Source organism: Arachis hypogaea, chromosome 16, assembly GCF_003086295.3.
Source record: "Arachis hypogaea cultivar Tifrunner chromosome 16, arahy.Tifrunner.gnm2.J5K5, whole genome shotgun sequence".
Taxonomy (NCBI): Eukaryota; Viridiplantae; Streptophyta; class Magnoliopsida; order Fabales; family Fabaceae; genus Arachis; species Arachis hypogaea.
Window position 1 is genome coordinate 119,645,795 of NC_092051.1, and position 22,854 is coordinate 119,668,648.

Sequence of the window (22,854 nt, forward strand, 5' to 3'; positions counted from 1 at the left end):
AAGAAAAGCTCTGAATTAGGACAAAATCAAAATATAAAAAGTGAGTTACCAATTCAATCATAAAAGAAGAAAGTCAAACAAGCTATGACTAAAGGCAAAGATCACATCCGAAGGACAAATTACAAAAAGCATTCCACATTTATGCTTCATTGAAGCTCGGTAAAAAAAATATTCTCCTTGTATGTACGGAAGTAAAAAGTTAAAGATGTTGAAGAAGTGACACTCTGCTGTGAATCAACGTTCATGAATCAAACTTGGAGCCAAAGTAAGAATGAAAGGTTCATATTCAAGAAGCAACTTAAAAAAGGATGAAAGAGAAGATATAAGGTATGGATGCATGTATAATTCAATCACTGCTTCTACTCTATCTCTCATCTGTGACGTCGCTGCTGCTACTGATTTTTTGGGAGAAGAAGTCAAATGTGCTGAAGCAAAGTTTCAAGCTTTGGAAGCTTCACTCCTCTATTAAAGGGGTGAACGACCAAGGATTGTGGCAAGAAGTGAGAGCACTAAGTTTGGGATCCCATAGTTTAGAGAGCATTACCTTCTTCTCTTTCATGGTTTTTAATGAATATTCTGTTTTCTCAATCTAGTCTTTCTTTGTTTCAATGGTAAAAGGTATTACAGTAAGGTATGTAAGAAAAAGCCATTGAGTGAAAAAAAAGCAAGAGAGTTAGACGTGGAGAAAAGCCAGTGTTTATTTCAGAAATTCTTTGTATGTATTTCTGTTTTGATGTCATGATCCTGAGGGAATTTTCTTGCAAGTTGGGTGAGCACTTTGCTGTTGAAAGTTAGGGTGAGTTCCTAGTCAAATCTGGTTTGGGTTAGAAACTGGATTTATCCCAGATAGGATTGGGTAGAATCCTAGAAAAATTAGTGAATGTAATCTTGATCATGGTGAAATTCCATCATAGTTGTGATGGAGACTGGATGTAGGCTACATTGCACTGAGTAGCTGAGCTAAGATATATGGTTGTGTCACTTCTTCTTCTCTTCTCTATTTCTAGTTTTTCACTTCAGAAGACAAAACAGAATAATCTCCTACTTATTCTATCCAGCTAGACTTCACAACTTTATACCTTGCACGTATTTCAGTTTTGGCTCATCCTACGATAAGAGACAAAATAGAATAATCTCTTACTTTTCACCTAAGGTAACACTACTGAATCCAGAAGTTCCATCCAACTCTAAGATAAATCAAGCAAAGTAAAAAAGAGGCCAAGATTCAACCTTTCTTCTTTTAACCACTGATATCTATCAATTGATATCAGAGCTTGGTCTCAAAGAGATTAAGCTTCACAGCTTGGAAAAAAGATCCAGATGGCAAACAATATGGGATCTAACACAGTGGATTACACACTGACAGAAGGACAATCCAACAATAGACTTTTATTCTTCAATGGAAAAAAATACAACTATTGAAAAGAAAGAATGAAGATATTTGTTCAATATGTGAATTACAACCTCTGAAAGATAATCATGAATGGTCCTTAAATTTTAACCAAAACAAGCGTTGAAGGAGTTGTTGATCCTAAAATAGAAGCAGAATGGAATGATGATGACAAGAAAAAAGTGGAACTAAATGCCAAGGCTGTCAACATGCTAAACTATGCCATCAGCTTCGAAGAATACCAGAAGGTTTCTAGATGCAAAACAGCAAAAAAAATCTGGGATAAGCTCCAAGTTACACGTGAGGGTACCACACAAGTAAAAAAAAAAAAAAATAAGGATTGACATGTTAAGTAAAGAGTATAAAATGTTTACTATGAAAGAAGAAGAATCAATAGATGAAATATTTGAGAGATTTTCTATCATCAATAATAGCTTGGATGCTATGAGAATTACTCATTTCAAACAAATGTTGGTGAGGAAAGTCTTAAGAAGCGTAACAAAATAGTGGAAAACCAAGACTACTGTTATCTCTGAAAGCAGTAACCTAAACAAATGACCTATGATGAGCTGAGAGAGAAGTTACTAGCTTACAAAATCACTCACATGAAAAATGGCACACATAAAAAAAGAGTAGCTCTTAAGTCATATACTGAAACATTGGAAGATGAATCCAGTGACTGTTTATCAGATGACGAGATTGTGTTTTTTTGCTAGAAAACTTAGAAGGCTGATGAGACAAAAAGGAAGAAGTAGAGGAGGCAGCTCAAAAGAACCAAAGAAGGACATTAGCAAGGTCGTCTTCTACAATTGCAAAGAAGCTGGACATTACAAATACGATTATCCCAAGTTCAAGAGAGAAGACAATTCTTGGAGGGACAAGAAGAAATGACTCATGGCTTCTTAGGAAGATCTAGAAAATGACACTGAAGAGGATGAATAATCAGACCACAACTCTCAAGCATGCTTAATGGCCGACCACAGTCAAAACAATGAGGTAATCTTTCTTGAACCCATTAATAAAGAACTCCATACGATGATTGATGATCTTACTGAAAAGATTAGAATTTTTTTAATCAATTCCATGAACTTAAATCTGAAAAATGATATTTTGAATACTGAAAATGCTTACCTTAAAGAATAATTAAAAGAAGTCGAAAGTATTGTTGATCTTGTTGAAGAGAACAAAAGGCTTAAATAAGATGGGTGCTGCTTCTGCAAGAGTTTGATATAGAAATAAGAGACAGAAAAGGGACAAAGAATCAATTAGCTGATCACCTATCCCGGATAGAACCAGTAGCAGGAGCATCCCTCCCTCCTACTGAGATCTCTGAAACCTTTCCGGATGAGCAATTGTTTGCTATTCAGGAAGCTCTGTGGTTTGCAGACATTGCAAACTATAAGACACAAGGTTCTCCTTCTGTAACCATGGAAAGGAAGCATGAAAAGCTTCTCTCAATACAGATTCAAACAAAATCCCCACATTCAAACTCTAAGTTTGGTGTTGGGAGGCCACAACCAAACTCTAAGTTTGGTGTTGATAGGCCCCAACCCTGCTCTGATTATCTGTGAGGCTCCATGAGAGCTCAGTGTCAAGCTATTGACAATAAAGAAGCGCTTGTTGGGAGGCAACCCAATGTTATTTAACTATATCTATTTAGTTTGCATTGCTATTTTATATTTTCTGTAGGTTGATGATCATGTGAAGTCACAAAAATTACTGAAAAATAAAAAATAGTAGGGGTGTAAGTTACCGAATCGGACCGAAAATTACCGCAGAACCGAACCGAATTTTACAACAACCGATTAGAAAACCAAAAAAATCGGTTTTTTTGGTTTTTTTTCCGAAGTAAACCGATCGGTTCGGTTCGGTTTTCGGTTGACTCGGCAGAAACCGAACCGAACCGGACCGAACCGAAGAATGAGGGTTCAATGGTGTGCTTTTACTAAGTTGCCCTTTAACCTAGGTATAAAAGGGCAACTTCACACACAACCCTAGCTTTCTTCCTCTCTTTTACGCGAAAACCAAATCCAGAACCCTAGCATTCTTCCTCTCTTCTTCTCTTCCACGGTTCCACACTTCCACCTTCGATTCCACCATGCTCGAGAGAAGGAGACCCTGAAGGAGAACCCTAGCTTCTCTTCATCTCTTCTTCTCTTCAGTCATCGCCGTCGCAGGGTCGCCGTCACAGGGTCGCCGTCGCTGCGTCGTTGGGTCGCCGTCGCCGAGGAGCAATCGATTCACCGAGAAGCAGTCCTGTCACCGAGCAGCAGTCCAGTCTCCAAGCAAGACTCCAGTGGCTGTCGCAGTCCAACTCAAGCGCCGAGCAGCACTCCTGTCACCAAGCCATCTCCCATCTCCTGCAAAAAGCAACTCCACAATGTCTTCTTCGGAGATTAGAAATTCTGAACAATTATTTTTAGAGATTCTGTTTAGTAATGTTGTGCTTGATTTAACCTGAACAATTGTTTTTACAAATTCTATTTGTGGTTATGATTTTTAGAAATTCTGTTTGTGCCTTTGTGGTTATGTTTTTTAGAAATTCTATTTTTAGATAGTCTGTTTGTATTGGCTGCATCAAGAACTCACAGGATAATGCTTGTGAAATACATTACTTGTGAAATAATATGAAGTTTGATGTTTAATTTTTGAGGTAGATTCTAAACCCATGTGATCTCTGCTTCAGCAGCTGTCAAGCTTTAGAATTCAGCTTTAGTGGACTATGCATGAACTGGCTAACTTTCATTACTATTAAACTTCTCTGATCCAGTTGATAGTAATTTTAGGGATGAAATCATTGAGATAGCCATTGGACTAGCTTCACTCATTCCCAATTTTGATAGAAGGTCTATTATATATTTTGTTTGGGACAAACTGCATAGAATCTGTTCTATAAACTTCAATTCCAAGAAACTATGATAAGGAACCAAGATCCTTTAATGTGAAGATTTTGTGCAATGGCTGAATCATTAGAGTAATTTGTGTAGAGTAATTTTCTGTAATAATAATGTCATATACATAACAAGGTATATATAAAATAGAATTGGCTGGATAATGCATCGCTTTATTTATTTATTTTAATTTTTTTCCTGGATGAGAAATAGAGATATTCATTGAATACATTGCTTGTGAAATAATAACTTGCCTTCTACTTGTTAGAATATGTTGTTTTTAAATCCAATGATGCTTGTTTTGGTGGACTGTTAGAGCTGTTAATGAATTTAAATTCTGCTTGATTATATGGCAGTTGGTGAGTATTAAATGATGCAAATAAACTAGCCAGTTGTACTGTTATGAGCTGCTGTGGTTTTGTTCTGCATATATATGGCTGCATGGTTTTGTAGTTCCTTTCATGGTTTATGTTTATAATCTATAATCTATATTATATTTATAATCTATATTGATTTTCTTGTTTTATTTTTGTAGAAATTGCACCAACCGGAGAAGATGAGGATGAGTCTGGTGTGGATTCAGATTAAGCATGGTGGTTGATTGGCTGTTTGGTTTTTATTTGTTTTAAAGTGACTGTTGCGGTTTAAAGTGTGTTTATTTTTGTTGGTTTGCTAGACATTTTTAATTGCCTTTGTTTTATATTTAATTAAGTTGAATTTGTATTGGATTTGGATGTGATATACTCTTGTTATTCTAGTTTATTGAAGGTTTTAAACTTTATTTTATGATATTTTAAATTCTGTTTATTAGGTATAAAAAAACCGAAAAACTGACCGAACCAAACCGCTGTTGATTCGGTTCGGTTTGGTTCGGTTGTCCAGAAAGCAGTCAACCGAATGGTTGATATCAACATACAACCGATCAGGTTGGTTCGGTTGGTTTTCGGTCGAAAACCGAACCAAACCGAACCGATTACACCCCTAAAAAATAGAATGAAAAACAGCATTAAAAACAGCTCACCCTGGAGGAAGAGCTTACTGGCGTTTAAACGCCAGTAAGAAGCATCAGACTGGCGTTTAACGCCAGAAAGAAGCATCAAGCTGGCGTTAAACGCCAGAAACAAGCACCAAGTTGGCGTTCAACGCCAAGAAAGGGGAAAAGCTGGCGTTTAACGCCAGAAACAAGCAGCAGTCTGGCGTTAAACGCCAGGATTGCACACTAAGGGCGTTTTGCATGCCTCAATGGAGCAGGGATGCTAAGTCCTTGACCCCACATGATCTCCACCTACCTCACCATTCCAATTCAAACCATTCCCCTCCCATACCCACCCATTCACACACCTCCTTCTCCTCCACTTCTCCTTCTACTCCCTTCTATCTTCTTTTGCTCGAGGACGAGCAAAACTTTTAAGTTTGGTGTGGAAAAAAGCGTTGCTTTTTGTTTTTCCATAACCATTTATGGCACCTAAGGCCGGAGAAACCTCTAGAAAGAGAAAAAGGAAGGCAGTTGCTTCCACCCCCGAGTCATGAGAGATGGAGAGGTTCTCAAGGGTCCATAGTTCAGTGGTAGAGCATTTGACTGCAGATCAAAGAGCTATGAGGAAGGAGCAACAAAGACAAGGAAGATACATAGAGGAGCTCAAGAGCACCATTGGTTCTTCAAGAAGAGGAAGACGCAACCCTCACTAAGGTGGACCCGTTCCTTAATCTTCTTGTTCTTATTTCTCTGTTTTTTGTTTACTATGCTTTATGTTTATTTATGTTTGGGTCTTATTACATGATCACTAGTATCTAAGTGTATATGTCTTAAAGATATGAATGTCCTATGAATCCATCACCTTTCTTAAATGAAAAATTTTTTCTGAAAAAGAAAAAGAAGTACATGAATTTTGAATTTTAAAATAGTTTAATTATTTTGATGTGGTGGCAATACTTTTTGTTTTCTGAATGAATGCTTGAACAGTGCATATGTCTTTTGAATTTGTTGTTTATGAATGTTAAAATTGTTGGCTCTTGAAAGAATGATGAAAAAGGAGAAATGTTATTTGATAATCTGAAAAATCATAAAAATGATTCTTGAAGCAAGAAAAAGCAGTGAAGAACAAAGCTTGCAAAAAAAAGAAAAAAAGAGAGAGAGCAAGAAAAAGAAAAAGCAAGCAGAAAAAGCCAAAAGCTCTTTAAACCAAAAGGCAAAAGCAAAAAGCCAATAGCCCTTAAAACCAAAAGGCAAGGGTAATAAAAAGGATCCAAGGCTTTGAGCATCAGTGGATAGAAGGGCCTAAAGGAATAAAATCCTGGCCTAAGCGGCTAAACCAAGCTGTCCCTAACCATGTGCTTGTGGCGTGAAGGTGTCAAGTGAAAACTTGAGACTGAGCAGTTAAAGTCGAGGTCCAAATCAAAAACAGAGTGTGCTTAAGAACCCTGGACACCTCTAATTGGGGACTTTAGCAAAGCTGAGTCACAATCTGAAAAGGTTCACCCAGTTATGTGTCTGTGGCATGTATGTATCCGGTGGTAATACTGGAAAACAGAGTGCTTAGGGCCACGGCCAAGACTCATAAAGTAGCTGTGTTCAAGAATCAACATACTAAACTAGGAAAATCAATAACACTATCTGAATTCTGAGTTCCTATAGATGCCAATCATTCTTAACTTCAAAGGATAAAGTGAGATGCCAAAATTGTTCAGAAGCAAAAAGCTAATAGCCCCGCTCATCTAATTAAGACTGATCTTCATAGATATTTTTGGAATTCATTGTATATTCTCTTCTTTTTATTCTACTTTATTTTTAGTTGCTTGGGGACGAGCAACAATTTAAGTTTGGTGTTGTGATGAGCGGATAATTTATACGCTTTTTGGCATTGTTTCTAGGTAGTTTTTAATATGTTTTAGTCACTTTTATTATATTTTTGTTAGTTTTTAAATAAAAATCACATTTCTAGACTTTAATATGAGTTTGTGTGTTTTTCTGTAATTTCAGGTATTTTCTGGCTGAAATTGAGGGAGCTGAGCAAAAATCTGATTCAGGCTGAAAAAGGACTGCAGATGCTGTTGGATTCTAACCTTCCTGCACTCGAAATGGGTTTTCTGGAGCTACAAAAGTCCAAATGGCGCTCTCTCAATTGTGTTGGAAAGTAGACATCCAGGGCTTTCCAACAATATATAATAGTCCATACTTTGCTCAAGGATAAATGACGTAAAATGGCATTCAACGCCAGTTTCATGTTGCATTCTGGCGTTAAACGCCAGAAACAGGTTACAACCTGGCGTTTAACTCTGGAAACAGCCTAGAAACATGTAAAGCTCAAGTCTCAGCCCCAGCACACACCAAGTGGGCCCCAGAAGTGGATTTCTGCATTATCTATCTTAGTTTAGTTTAGTTTTTAAACAACTTTTAGAGATTTATGTTATATCTCATGACATTTTTAGATCTGAACTTTGTACTCTTTGACGGCACGAGTCTCTAAACTCCATTGTTGGGGGTGTGGAGCTCTGCTGTGTCTTGATGAATTAATGCAATTATTTCTGTTTTCTATTCAAACACGCTTGTTTCTATCTAAGATGTTCATTCGCACTTCAATATGATGGATGTGATGATCCGTGACACTCATCACCATTCTCAACCTATGAACGTGTGCCTGACAACCACCTCCAATCTACCTTCGATTGAATGAGTATCTCTTGGATTCCTTAATCAGAATCTTCGTGGTATAAGCTAGAATCCATTGGCAGCATTCTTGAGAATCCAGAAAGTCTAAACCTTGTCTGTGGTATTCCGAGTAGGATTCAGGGATTGAATGACTGTGACGAGTTTCAAACTCACAAGGGTTGGGCGTAGTGACAAACGCAAAAGGATCAATGGATCCTATTCCAGCATGAGTGAGAACCGACAGATGATTAGCCGTGCGGTGACAGCGCACCTGGACCATTTTCACTGAGAGGACGGATGGTAGCCATTGACAACGGTGATCCACCAACACACAGCTTGTCATAGGAGGAACCTTGCGTGCGTGAAGAAGAAGACAGGGGGAAAGCAGAGATTCAGAAAACAAAGCATCTCCAAAACTCCAACATATTCTCCATTACTGCATAACAAGTATTTAATTCATGCTCTTTTATTTTTCGCAATCCAAACTGATAATTATAATTGATATCCTGACTAAGAATTACAAGATAACCATAGATTGCTTCAAGCCAACAATTTTCGTGGGATTCGACCCTTACTCACATAAGGTATTACTTGAATGACCCAGTGCACTTGCTGGTTAGTGGTACGAGTTGTGAAAAGTGTGATTTACAATTCGTGCACCACACATTTTATAATAAGTATACGCAAATTGTATATGACACGAGAAGACAAACAAAATGTATTGGATATCAAAAGGTAGAATAATATATACAAATAAATAGAAAAAATGTATCAAAATAAAAGGTAAACTGATCTAGAGAACCAAAGATAGAAGTGTATCCAAAATAAACGGTAGACTAATCACGTGCAGCAGATGCTCATGTCCCACCAAGACCAATGGACCCCTAGTATATTCTGTCGACATCTCGTTTAGATCAACTCGACTCATATCCGTCGCAGACCTGTACTCTCTTCCACCATGAGGTGATGCAAGCTGTTGAGGCGATCGACATGGCTGAGATGACCTAGAATTATATCCGAAAAAGCAGGTAATACCATCTATCATAAAAGGCTCCAAGGCACTCTCCACCAAATTAACAGTAGGCATATCCGAAAACAACTAAGACCCAAAATCATGCATCGAAGAATACACACTACCATGTGTCAGATGAGAACTCGATCCTCCAAACTCATATAAGAATTGTGATAAAGATCCGCCTTCTCTACTAATACCACCTTCAAAACCTTCGCTACCTCCCTAAACTTGCACCACTTGGCTTGCGGGCTTTCGCTGGGTGGGGTGGGTGCTTGCTTTTTCATTTTTAAAAAAGTAAAAGTAAAAGTAAATTCCATACGAATTCGTTAAACAAAATTAAGAAAATCCTAGTTCACTAACAGAATACAACAACATAGACTCAAACACAAACTCCCTCTCCTTCTCCCACAAACGTAAAATGGCCCCCTCTTTCTCATCTTAGACTTCAGCCACACCTAGAGGCCAGGCCTCCGCTACGACGACGATGACGCCACCTAGAACATTTTCTCTAGTTGTGTTCCATTAGCGACATGAGTATGTGATCACAACTCCCTATTCTTTTCTCGCAAACGGCGACCTCTGCTCGGTAGGAACGACCTCTGCTCACGTGCTTGGTCTACTCTACTTGGTCTTTTCCATGTAACCCACACTGCTGCTCAATCTCCTTTGTTCAGTCAGCCACATCTCTTCAAATCTCAATCATGTTTTCTTCTTACCTCAGACCTTAGTGATAATCTGCGACTACCTACTTATACCCTTGGCCCTCCCTCTCTTCCAGGTTGCTCCATCCATCTTTAATATTTTATTTTCAGTTAAGATCCATGTTAGCCCCTCAATGATAGAATTTAATATTTTTAATATTTTATTTATGTAAAAAATCCTAAAAAGAGAATTAAAGGTCATTATGTAAATATCATTCATATTTTGCCATTTCAATACTTTTCAAATATTTTTTAAATTCCAATCAATAATTTAAATTGGAGAATTATTTGATATTGAAGGGTAACGGAGTGTCACCAAAAAAAAAAGAAGGGTAACGGAGTATAATAATAAAATTATTTAATTTAGTGGTGTCCTGATCCCCTAACACTTAGAAGTCATAATCTATCCGAATCAAAACGATTCTTAATATTTGTGGCAGTGTGGTTTCGATAAGACGTTAATTAGTTAGGAACAAAAAAACGTGTACTACTTAGAAAAATTTTCTATTAGTTTATTTTTTGATGACCCTGCATTCTCCCGGAGAAAGAAAAAAGAACATGATCTGACATTATGGAAATTGAAATAAATGGACCACTAATGATTTGGACTTGGAAACTGAAAGAAACATAGGTGGACCAATTGATATAATTGGTCATCCCACCACTTGTGTCAAAGAGGCCCTCTTAATTGGAACCTAGGCTTGGTTCCGGAATCTTGCTTGTCGATTTTGTTTTCAATTATTGTCACACAATTCTAACGTGCTCAAGTAGTTCACCATGCACGAGTTGTATTATTATATGGATAAGAGAACGTTGTCGCATATATCTATTTTATTATATTAAAATAAATTATTTAAATTGTTATATTATTTTTTTTATTAGAACTCTTAGATATTTTTAAACTAATAAGAAGGATGCCAAGTGTTTATAGATTAGTTGAATTAGTGTTTGGGTGTACGAGGGTTATTGAGGAAGATGAATGGTCTCAAAAAATTTTAAAAAATATATATATAATTCCAATACAATTCTAAACACAATTATTTATACTTTTTTAATTTTATTTTCCCCTACTTTACTCTTTCATTGTGTTAAGCACTTAAACCCAATTATATATGTGACAAATATATAGTAAAAACAGTTTAGGTAGGTAAGAACATGAAAAAATTCTCGTGAGTAAGAATTGATTGATTTTGTAGGTTTAAATCGATTTTACCACAAATACACTTCTTTCGGTTTTAACAACAACATTAACCAGAAATTAACTCTAATAAGAAAAATCATAATGCCAAGTTATACTCAATGTCAAATAGCAATGGCAGCTAACAGATATGCGAAATACTTTGTTAAGCTTTTCAATTGATAATTGAATACTGATTATAATTTTATAAATAAAATACATGTGACAAATACCAGATAAGTCAGAAAAATGAGCTTGCTTTGCATACCCAATGGAAGGAAATGACACTTGATGAGAACTAATTTATTAGGCCTAAAGATCAAGGTAGTGATTTTGACAGCATAATCTTCTGAATTTCTTAACATTGAGGATTCCCATCCAGTGCCAAATTTATTGTTTGTTAGGCTATTATTCTATTTTGGTGTTGATTATTAATAATTAGGCACTTTTTTAAAATATATAATTGAAGCTTTTTATTTAAAGTTTTAATTATTTTATTAGTCCCTATAATTTTTTAAAATTTTTAATTAAATTTCTATATTTTTTTCTTTTAATTGGGTCCCTGCACCATTTTTTTTTAATCAGGCCTCTCTTGGCAGTAATTGGTTTAATTTTATGGGGACCCAACTAAAAAAAAAATAGTGCAGGAATCCAAATAAAAGGAAGAAAAGTGTAGGGACCCAATTTAAAAAAAGAATTTGGTGCAAGAACTCAATTAAAAAGAAAATAAGTATAGGAACCTAATTAAAAATTTCGCAAAACTATAAGAATAACAAAGTAATTAAACCTTATTTAAAAGATAAAATTTTAAAATTTTCAATGAGAATAAATGTATATATATTTTTTCAAAAGACAGGAAATCACATAATAATATAAAGTTATGATAATAAGAAAAAAAATGCTTGCTGACTTCACTGTGACCTTTCTTGCCTAATCTTTTTTTTTTATTTATAAAAAAAATACCTTTAATTTTTATAAAAGTGATCTTAATGAAATCCTTATTAATAGGCTTTATGGTGTTTGAGAAAAAAAAAAAAAAAAACAAAAAGAACTCTGAAATTAGCCTCGTGGTGTTTTAAGTATGAATTAAATAAATTTGAGTAGCAGTGACAAAAAAAAATTGAGTAGCCAAATAATTATTACTATTATTACTACTAATTAAGTGCTAATCTTTCAAACTAATAATTAATACTGATAAATATTCTTTTGAGAAATTTAATTAGTACTGAGAAAGTTGAAAGAAATTTCACTAGATAATAGTAATACACCGATTGATTGATTTTTCTATTTTTCTTTTTTTTTTTTTTCTATTTTTCACCGGCCTCACTTTTGCCATGAGTTGATTTTATTCCCCTAAATTGTAAGAGAGAAAAAGAACGCTTTTTAATTTACATATGGTCCTATAGTATGTGCTGGACTTCATTATGGGGGAGAAGTGTGCTTAACATGTTTGTGGTGTCAGGAATAACAACTCGGACCCTGTGATTTCTGCTTTTCAGACAATTTCCCTTTGCACTCAAAACGGAGGGTCCGAGTTCTTTTCAAAATCAAAGTTTGGAACTCGGACCATGCGACTTGTACTACTTTACATATTAAAAACTCACGTTAAGGTAACACGGAGGGTCCGATTTACAGCACCCCAAATTTTATATCTCCTTCGTGTATAAATCGGACCGTGCGATTTGACATGCAAAATTTATAAACAAAAAAAACGCACGGTCCGAGTTTTTCCCTATGAAACTGACAAAAAAACTGCCCCACATATACGTCTAGTCCCCCATGCTTCCATATCCAAGAAAAACACACATATAGGTTCCATTTCGATAAAATTGAGCCGAAAAAGAACAAAGATAATGACTATACAAGTGAAAATGGATCAGATGTTTCTGGTCCAAAGTTCACCCGCCTGTGCATCAGACTCGGGCAGGAATAGGTTAGGTTATCTGATCCAAAAGAGAATAAATTAAACTTATCTAAAATTGTACCAAGAAAAGTTTTAAATATATTCAATGTTATCCCTGGTTAAAATTAAATTTGACATGAATAATTAACATATTTAAGAGTCGATATAATATTCAATTTTAATATATGAGTAAAATTGAGTCAGTAATAATCACTAATATAAATATTCTTTCGTTAATTATTCTAGTGAAATTTAACGTACGACAACACTGAATTTATTTGAAATTTTTTGGGACTAAAAGAAGACGTTTAAAATATTAGAGACAAAATTAAAATTTAGCTCAAATATTAAAAACTAAAATAGTATTTTATTTTTTATATTTTTTAATGAAAAATGAGTGGTATTGTTAATCTAGAATATAGCAAAAATTATGATAAAAATATTCCTTAGGTGTAACATATTCAAAGACACAAATTCTTCTATGAAATGGAAAATTTAATTGTGTGTGATGTTTTATTCTTTGATTAGATTGAATTTAAAAAAGAAAAAGAAATAGTCTTGCAACAGGATTTCTTTTTTCATAGAAAAATACCTGGTTGCTATTGTAAAACTATAATATATCTCTAGAAATAGTAATAATTCAGTTTTTACAAGTGGGTGTTGTGATTGTGAAATGTATGATAGAAAAAACAAGTGCGAGTCCCCATTAAATGGACCACAATAATTTCCCTTAGAAACAAGAATTACACTACGCCAAGTCGCCAATAGCCATGGCGATCCTTATAAACAAGAAGCAAAGGTATATAGTCACAAGTCCTACCCCCAAGGATTTATCAAGCTTCATGTTCTTCTTTGGCAAAATCACAAGGGCCCAAAGAACCCCTCCCATCAAGAACAGTATTGTTTGATACAATGAAGTATCCTTAGGAATAACATAAGGATCAGGGTAATCATTCAATGCTGAGAGAACAAGGGGCAAGCCCAAGCCCATTAAGGTATTAAACATAGGCCCAGCATAGCATCCAGAAATAGCCATTTGGGCCCCATCTGGCCCACCATTCATAGCCATAGCACCATTTGCTATCAAATCACCAAGGGAATTACCCCAAGCTAGGACAGTTAACCCTAAAATTGAAGGGCTAACCCCAATTATGTTCCCAATTGAGACCAATAGTGAAACAAGCTCCTCAGCAATTAGATAAGTCCATGTTACACTCATTACAAATCCACCAGATAACCAAGGGAACAAGCATCTCCTTGGTGGGCTACAACTCTTTGTGGTCACACATGCCATGTTACCTAAAATTATTCCAACTAATGAAGAGGTTAAATAGGTAACTAAGCTGCTCCTTGAACTCACGTTCTCCTTTTGGGTGTTGTAAACTGTTGCCAACAAAACTGGTGCCAGTGTCACCGATATAACTGCATATGGCTTGGACCACTTCTCATCGTTCACAACTGGAATTGTAAGCCTTCTTGGTAGAGAAAGTGGCAACTCTAGAATTTGTAGAAACTTCCCCAAGTTATTCCAGTCAAATATCCTATTCTCCGCATGTTTCAAAATATCTGACACAAAAAAAAGTTCCCATATATTAAGTGAAATTAATTTTTAAAAAATATTAGGACATTTGAATTTATTGTTTATGACTATTATTTAGTCATCAATTTAATTTCTTTAGTTTAGTTCTTTTAATCTAATAATCTAACAATATACTTTATCCTATATATTTAAATATTAATGACTAATTAATAGCTAAAAACAATAAATTATAATCCAATACATCCTTACATTTAAATTAAGGATATTTTTTTAAACAATTATATTAGTACATTCTTAACGTTCAAATAAAATACGATCGTTTTTAAATAGTTTTCCATTTAATCATGTCAAGATGGTGTTTGCACCAAGAGTATTGTTTTTCAAAACGTGATTAATATTAGAAATTGATAGATATATTTTATAACAAAAATATTATGTGTATATAAAAAATTAATTCATCATATATTTATATATATATTGTTTAACCCATTCTCAATACTTACTTAGTATAACAATAATTAATTTGGTGCTACACATGGTTCATTGTAAAATGAAGCGGAAGAGAAAGTAATATTTACCAAAAACTGGTCGTTGCTCTTCATCATTGGTTTCTTCAACAACTTTCTCTAAGTGGTTTGGTTTTTCATCATCAACATAACCCAACAACGGAATCCCAGATTCAAGCGATTCATCCGATGAGGACACAACCGCAAATTCTCCAGCTTCTTGTTTATCATCTCCATAGATAAAATGTGTGGCAGAAACAGCACAAACATAAAGAAAATATATAGAAACATAGCAGATTGAGCCCAACAAGGAGAGTTTCCCAATGGAGATGATGATTAAGAGGACAAAGAGTGAGAAAAGGAAGAAAATAACATCTCTAATGAAACTTGCTTTATCAACCGCAACCTCTTTTGTGCTCACAAGAATGCTTATGATTCCCATAACAGCACTCGAGACAAAGAAAGCACCACCAAGAATGCTGTTGAGACCAACAGCACCATCGCTTGTTTTGGTGAAGGAGACGACGCTGGCGAAGAAATCGGGGGCACCGTTCCCTAGCGAGAGAAGGGTGACCCCTGCAATGGTTGGTGATAGTCTTAAGATTTTGGACAACCCTTCCAAATTGTTACAGAAGTAGTTGGAAGCCGTGTCGCCGAGCAGGTAGAAGAGGACGGAGAGCCACATGATTAGTAGTGTGTGGCCGAGAACAGGGGAGTTTCCCAGGCTGCAATAGAAGATTTGAAGGTAGTTTATGTAACCCTTTGATCTGCAATCTTCGTGGGTTTGGACGTAGTAGCATTTCGCGGCGTCATCGGAGAATGTATGCAGGTCTGTGCAGCCTTCCACACTCATGTCACTGCTTAGTAGCCTTGCATGGTTGAATCTTCTGTTCTTGATGGCAGGGGCACTTTTCCAATTATAATGCCTTTCGGGATCAATTTTTGAAGGTTTTATTAGAAGGAATACTAGGAGGAATATGAAGGATATGTTGAGAAAATGAGTGATTGATTTTCTGAATTTTGCCATATAATATAGCTTTTTAATTATAGCTAGAAGCAATTTAATTTGTATATAATAAGAATATAATAATAATGCATGTGAATTACATTGCTAGAGAAATTTGTTGAGGATATGGTAATATTAGTGTGATGAAAAAAAATATGAGGGGATGATAAGAACTAAGAAGTGATGATTCCATGATTATGATGAAGTGTATATGAGGAGTAGTACTAAAAAGGGAGGAACTTGGAAGAAGAAGACAGAAGTAGGAAATTTAACTCTCAAAAAGTTATTGCAGTACTGGAATTGGATTATAGCAATGATGGAACAAGAAAGTTTAGACATTATTATTATTGTTACTAGAAATTACAACAAGGCAAAAAGCAACAGTTTATTGTTGCCATGTCCCATTCCCATGTGTGGGATTAGAGAGTTAGGTATATATATATATACGCATTTGTGTGGATATCAAAGGGACGTACAAATGGATCATGAAACCCGCAAACCAAGTGTATGTATTCATTTATTTTGTTTTATTTTTACACAATTGATGGGGTATCTTTATTTTTGAATAAGTTTTCTGTAGTTAAATGGGACTAGAGGCCCGATAATGAAGAAAATTATTAGCGCTATTGAATTATTATTAAGCAAAGAAATAAGCTTATTGCGGTCATTAAAATAGGATTATGTTAGATAACTAATGACTTTCTTGACCAATATGAACAACTATCAATTAAATAAAAATATACTACACCTCTAAATTACCACATAAATCTTAATATTAGAATAACTATCTACACACTTAGTGAAATAAACATCCGATATATTTATTGTTCACATTGTTAGTATTTTCATTGTTTACCTATACTTTTCTATTAAAATAAGATAAAGTATATGTATTCAATTAGGAGTGCAGTAAACTAGTAAAAATTTTATTTTAAAATTTACACACAAAAAAAAAAAAGTAAAAAAACATAGCTCTCCATTATCTCCTCCAAGGATGACGACTCCATTTTCACCTCCAATGACAACTACGCTTTTCACATCCACAGTGTCTCCCTTCTTTCCTCCAACAACGCCAACGCCATTCCCTCCCCCTCCAACGATGACGCACTTCTTCTTCCTCTACTAGTTTCGAATGTTTCTTTTTTTTTCCAATAAGTTTCAAATATTTTTTTATTTTTATGTTTTGGATATTTTTTTGAGGTTTTGGATTTTATTTTTTAATAATTTTAAATATTTTTTTTAGTCTTTGAATTTTTTCAATAATTTTGAACTTCTCGTTTTGTTAGGTTTTAAATTCTTTTAAATTGATTTTGAATATATATCTTACTTTTATTAGACTATAAATATTTCTATTTCTTTTTGTTAGATTTTGAATATTCTTTTTATAACGACCTTCTTCTTCTTTTAGGTTTTAGATAATTTTTTTACTTGTTTCAATGTTTCTTTCTTTTAAGTTTTGGAGATATTTTTTTATATATTTTAGATGTTTTTATGTGTCTTCTTTTTAGATTTTAGATTATTTTTTAATAGTTTTAGATTTTTTATTTTTTGGATTTTTTAATATTTTTTATGTTTGATTTTGTTAAATTTTAAATTTTTTAAAACGATTTAGATATCTCTCTTTTTTTTAAGTTTGAATGTTTTTTTATTAGATTTTGAATTTTTTTAACAATAATTTTAGATGCTTGTTTTTATTTAGTTTTAAATATTTTTATTTAAATTTTGAATGCTTCTTTTCATTTGATTTTAAATGTTTCTCATGATAATTTGAATTCACATTCTCTTAAAAAAAAATATTCAACAAAAGAAAGTTAGTAGTTAGCTATAGTTGATTATATCCTTTATTAATTAACTAGCAAAACTGTTAAAATAAACATGAAGCCCCAATTTAAAAAATGTCTCTTATTTGATTTTGCAAGACTATCTTTTTATCGATACTTTTTTATAAGACCATCTGCTATCTTGTATTCTTGTTAGTTTCTTGATAAATATGCAACATCCGAATTTTTCAATCACGAGTTAGGAGAGATTTAATTTTTAGAATAAAAGTTACATATGGGTGAAGATAGATATATTAAGAGGGAACCGAGATATTAAGCATGGAGTTAAGTTCCAACTAAGGATAGTAATGGATATTCGTGGGGATAGGTACTTCTTTCTGGCTTTCCATTTTTGTTTATGAAATTGTTCTCTGTCCTTATCTCATCTCTCTCAAAGATCACCGTTTAATTGTCCTGCAAAAATGGCAGATACTTACAGGTATTCCCTTAAAAATTTTAACACAAAACACACAAATTTAACCCGAGGATATTTTAGTAAATTTTCTTTTTGCCTTGATTCCACACAATTTCCATCCCTATTTTATTCACGGAACAAGTTCTCATCCCGTAAGCATTCTGCGGGACTCACGGTTACCTACTTAGCTTCCATAGATTTTTTTCTTTGCTATCCTAGTTCCAATAATATTTTTCTATAGCCATGATTTCACGTAAATTATAAATCGTAGAAGTCTTCTCACAATTTAATAACTATCACTCTGGAAAGACCTAAATTAACAACTTAAAGCCAATGTGAAAAAAATCACGATATCTCTAATCACACCAGACCATTACAAATTGTTTGACCATCACACAGAGCAGACCTGCCTGTATTCAATTTAAACAAAAAATGTGAGGGACGGAGACCATGCAATATGACACCAAGGCTTCATTTTGCATAGCTGGTTTATCATGTTTATATTTAAAGGAAAAGTATAAGGTACCAATATATTATTTGTCAATTTATTGTCAATAATAATTAATTATTATATTTTAAAAATATGTATAAAGAGACATATTCAGAAAATACATATATAAAGGCACTTCCATTAGACAAAGTCATAAAAAAAACATTTTTATTAGATCATCTACAAAGACACTTTCATTAAACACAATCATAAACAAGAGTTGAAAGAAGTTGGCAGAAATACGTAGGGAAATTGATATTAAAAACCTCTCAAAATCTGTCATAGATAAGCATGAAAGGGAATAAGATGTTGAAACAATTATTATTCTGAATTTTACAAAATAAATGACTTGCTTTTCCAAATAAATAAGACCATTTATAACCATTAACTAAAAAGGAAGAAGAGAGATGAAAAATAGTCATTTAAATCCCAAGGTAAAAAAAGGCGGCTATAATATCTGCGGAAAAGAAACCGTCACTAGAAATTATCCAACGCTTGAGCATCTTGAAGTGCATGCAAAATTGATATTCATGAATCACAAGTGGAACACTTGACACAATCTGCACTTAAAGAAATATGTATTTGGAAGCAAAAGCGATTGGTTTCGAGAGTAAAGTTAGTATAAAATTAGAGAAAAAATAATTAGTTCTTTCCCAACCCCGCTTTTCGTGCTCATTAGCTAAGTTGAAAAATTCATATCCTCACTCGACTGCCAAATTAGAGAACTCGGGACAAGTTCGTGGTGGAGGTTGGAACGGCCTCTAAAATTTGGCAGGCATTAGTTAAAAGAAAAGGAGAGATCGGTTTTCAGTTTTATTGTCCATTTGAGATCAAATTTGCCACTGAAAGAGACGTATGATTACTCGAAACAAGGTTAATAACATGCTAGCTGAAAAAATTATATTTGTGAGAATCCATCCATCATTTCAGAAAGAACAGACGAAGCCATTACCAATACGGTCCCTTCTTTATTTTTGGTCTGTAAGGATACGATTTGTTTTCTGATATTGGAACTGAGACTGAAAGGCTAGAAGTGAGTATTATGTTTAGGGAAGTTCTATGGTGGCATTGGTTTTGATGGCTAAGGGTGGCATAAGTTTGACTAACAAATAAAATATTAACATATGATAAAAAAAATAAATCTAAAACTAAAATGATTCTCTCTTTCTTATAATTTTTTATAATTATTTTTATCAAAATAATTTCTTATAATTTATTTATAATTAAAAAAATAATTTAAAAAATATTAAAATAATTTTTTAATTATATTTTTTATTATTATTTTATTATTACTTTTATTTTTTAAAAATAATTTCTTATAATTATTTTTACTAAAATAATTTTTTATAATTATTTTTTATTTTTTAATTATTTTTATTATTATTTTTTATCAAAATAAATTTTTTTATAATTATTTTTTTTGTAATTTTGGAAAACTAAAACCGAAATAATATTCTTTCTCTTATTATTTTGGTGTTAGTTTTTCGAAATTACAAAAAAATAATTATAAAAATTATTTTTTAGAAATAAAAATGATTAAAAATTAATTTTTTAGAAATTACTAAAAATAATAATAATAAAAATTACTTAAAAACTAAAAATAATTATAAAAAATTATTTTAGTAAAAGTAATTATAAAAATTATTTTGGTGTTATATTTTTGAAATTATTTTTTATAATTATAAAAATAATTATAAAAAATTATTTTGATAAAAATAATCATAAAAAATTACAAGAGAGAGAATCATTTTTATTATAGATTTAATTTTCTTGCTATATGTCAATATTTTATTTGTTGGTCAAACTTATGCTATCCTTAGCCACCAAAACCAATGCCACCTTAGAACTTCCCTTATGTTTATTGTTTAGTAACCTAAAAATAAAATTTCAGTCTAGACATACAAAATTTTACTTCCTTCCATACCTCTAAAAAGTGGGAATACAGTTTTCATTAATTCAATACATTTTATACAAAATACAATATAAAAACTTAATTTAATTTTTGTCTGATAATCTCTATCTTTTAATCTCTATCTTTTAATTTCTTTTTCAGTCTCCGTCTTTTTTTCAAATGCAGTCTAAGTATCTTAACATGTGAAATAACTTAAATTACTGAATGTTTATTTATTTATTTTTCTATGTCTAAAATAAAGACATTTGATTATAGAAATACGAGTGTTCCATATTTTGAGTTTGGTTAAACAAGTGAAGTAAGAATGAGAATAATTTATAATTTTGTGCTACTTGAATAGATCATGGACAAAGAGCTACTGTTACTCCTAAATTTGATCATATTGTAATCCTTCTTAATTCTTATTATATGATTTGTTCAAATTACTCCATACTTATTATTTTATTTTTCTTAGTGACAAAAAGGCTCATAGAAATTAAGGAGAATTTTAGGACTAAAATATAACAGAGTAAAGTATATTTTTTATCCCTGAAGTTTGACAAAAGTTTTAAAAATACTCCTAAGTTTTATTTTGTTTCAATTTTGTCCTAAAAGTTTTCGATTTGCATCAAATATACCCCGAACGGCTAATTTTTCAAAAAATTTAAGACCAATTCAACAACAATTTCATAAGAACAACCCTCAACACAAGCAAATCAAGCATAGTTTTCATGCATTATTGTTAGATTGGTCTTACTTTTTTTAAAAATTTAGCCGTTAAGGGTATATTTGATGCAAATCGAAAACTTCTAGGACAAAATTAAAACAAAATAAAACTTAAGGGTATTTTTGAAATTTTTACTAAACTTCAAGGACAAAAAATATACTTTACCCAATATAATAAAAAGTGGCATAATAACGTTAAAGAGAAATACTATTTATACATTAAAATTAGTCACTAAAATCAGCCACCAATATATTGGTGTATAAATACATGTGTAGTTTAATTTCTTTTTAATATGTATTTATATTTCAGTGTGTATTTTATATTAGTGACTAACTTTAGTGGATGATTTTAGTGTACACGTAGCATAACTCTAAAATTAAATAATAACAGATAGTTTGCGGCGTTGGTGATAATAAAATGGGCATGAATTTACACTTGGCTCGTTCGTTTGTACTTTTAGGACACAATAAATTTTCTTTTCATGATATAATTATGACAAGATAAACTTGCCTTAATCCATGGATACATAAAGGAAATGATTTAAACGTAACAAACAATCCAACTATTCTACACCCATCTCATATGATACTAATTCTAAAATTTTTATCGGGAGGAATAAAAAAATTAGTTATTGTTCACTCAATATACAAGACAAATGTAAAAAAAAAAATGTTAATTACCTAAGATTTCTCATTTAGTTATATTTAAGAATGTAATAATAAATACCGTGAAATAATAAATCTCATAAACCAACAAACAATACGTACTTTAATTTTGTGAAAAGTTACGTATGAAATAGTGTGTATGGCTCTCCGTTATCAGACATATACACTTGTCTGGTCATATATATATATATATATATATATATATATATATATAAAAGAAAAAATCAGTTTTACAAATGGTGAATACTTATCTTAGTTCTTATAATTTTTTTTAAAAGATTACAATACTCTTAATAAAAAAACAACTATTTAAATGAAGATGGCAAAAACATTTTTTTATAAAGATATTTTATTTAAAAGTGTGATTTATTTATTTAGTCACACTAAACAAACACAATATATATTTTCAAAATTTAACCATTCAATTTATCATCCAAGGGTCAAAAGGAAATATTTTCATATAAAGACAATTATAAAGTCTTCATTGTACGTAGTATCCACCATAAAAAAAATATTCTTTTCAATATTTGATATTTAATTTCGTGAAATTGGTTAATCTTTTATATATTAATGATCTTTTTCTTGAGTTAACGGAATATAATTACGTGGTATGTTAATCAGCTAATCTGTCTATTAAATGCTAACTAAGATTAATAGATTTTTTTGTTAGGAACTTCGTTGTCTTTTAAAATAATTATTAGGATTGTTTATAAACTTTTTTTCTATTTTTGTTACCTTTTTTATATATACTAACTAAATTTATTGTGTAAAAATTGAGATATATTAATGATTTTTTTTCACTACAATATTTTTGACCTAAGGTAACTCTTATTCGAAGCAACATTTAATAAAAGTTGCCTTAGATAGAAAAATACAACCTGTTTTAAGAGTTGCCTTTGAGTAAGGCAAAGATAACAAATTTTTTGGCCACCCACAAAAATTGTTGTCTTTGATATCTAAAGCAACACTTAAAAAATATTACAATATAAAATATTAAAGACAACATTTTTAAATAAAAATACAACATTTTATAAGGGTTATAAAAAAAATTGAATAAATAACTTTTAT

At 32.4% G+C, this 22,854-nt stretch overlaps 1 protein-coding gene across 1 annotated transcript; it reads right to left on the bottom strand.

Moving 5' to 3' along the window:
* Window positions 1–13,437: 13,437 nt before the first annotated feature.
* Window positions 13,438–16,191, bottom strand: LOC112754755 (cation/calcium exchanger 1). The gene is made up of 2 exons (XM_025802511.3): window positions 14,845–16,191; window positions 13,438–14,292 (listed from the first exon to the last, which is right to left on the bottom strand). The coding sequence occupies exons 1-2, from the start codon at window positions 15,797–15,799 to the stop codon at window positions 13,475–13,477; spliced, it is 1,773 nt and encodes a 590-aa protein (XP_025658296.1). The 5' UTR covers window positions 15,800–16,191; the 3' UTR covers window positions 13,438–13,474.
* Between the last annotated feature and the right edge of the window lie 6,663 nt (window positions 16,192–22,854).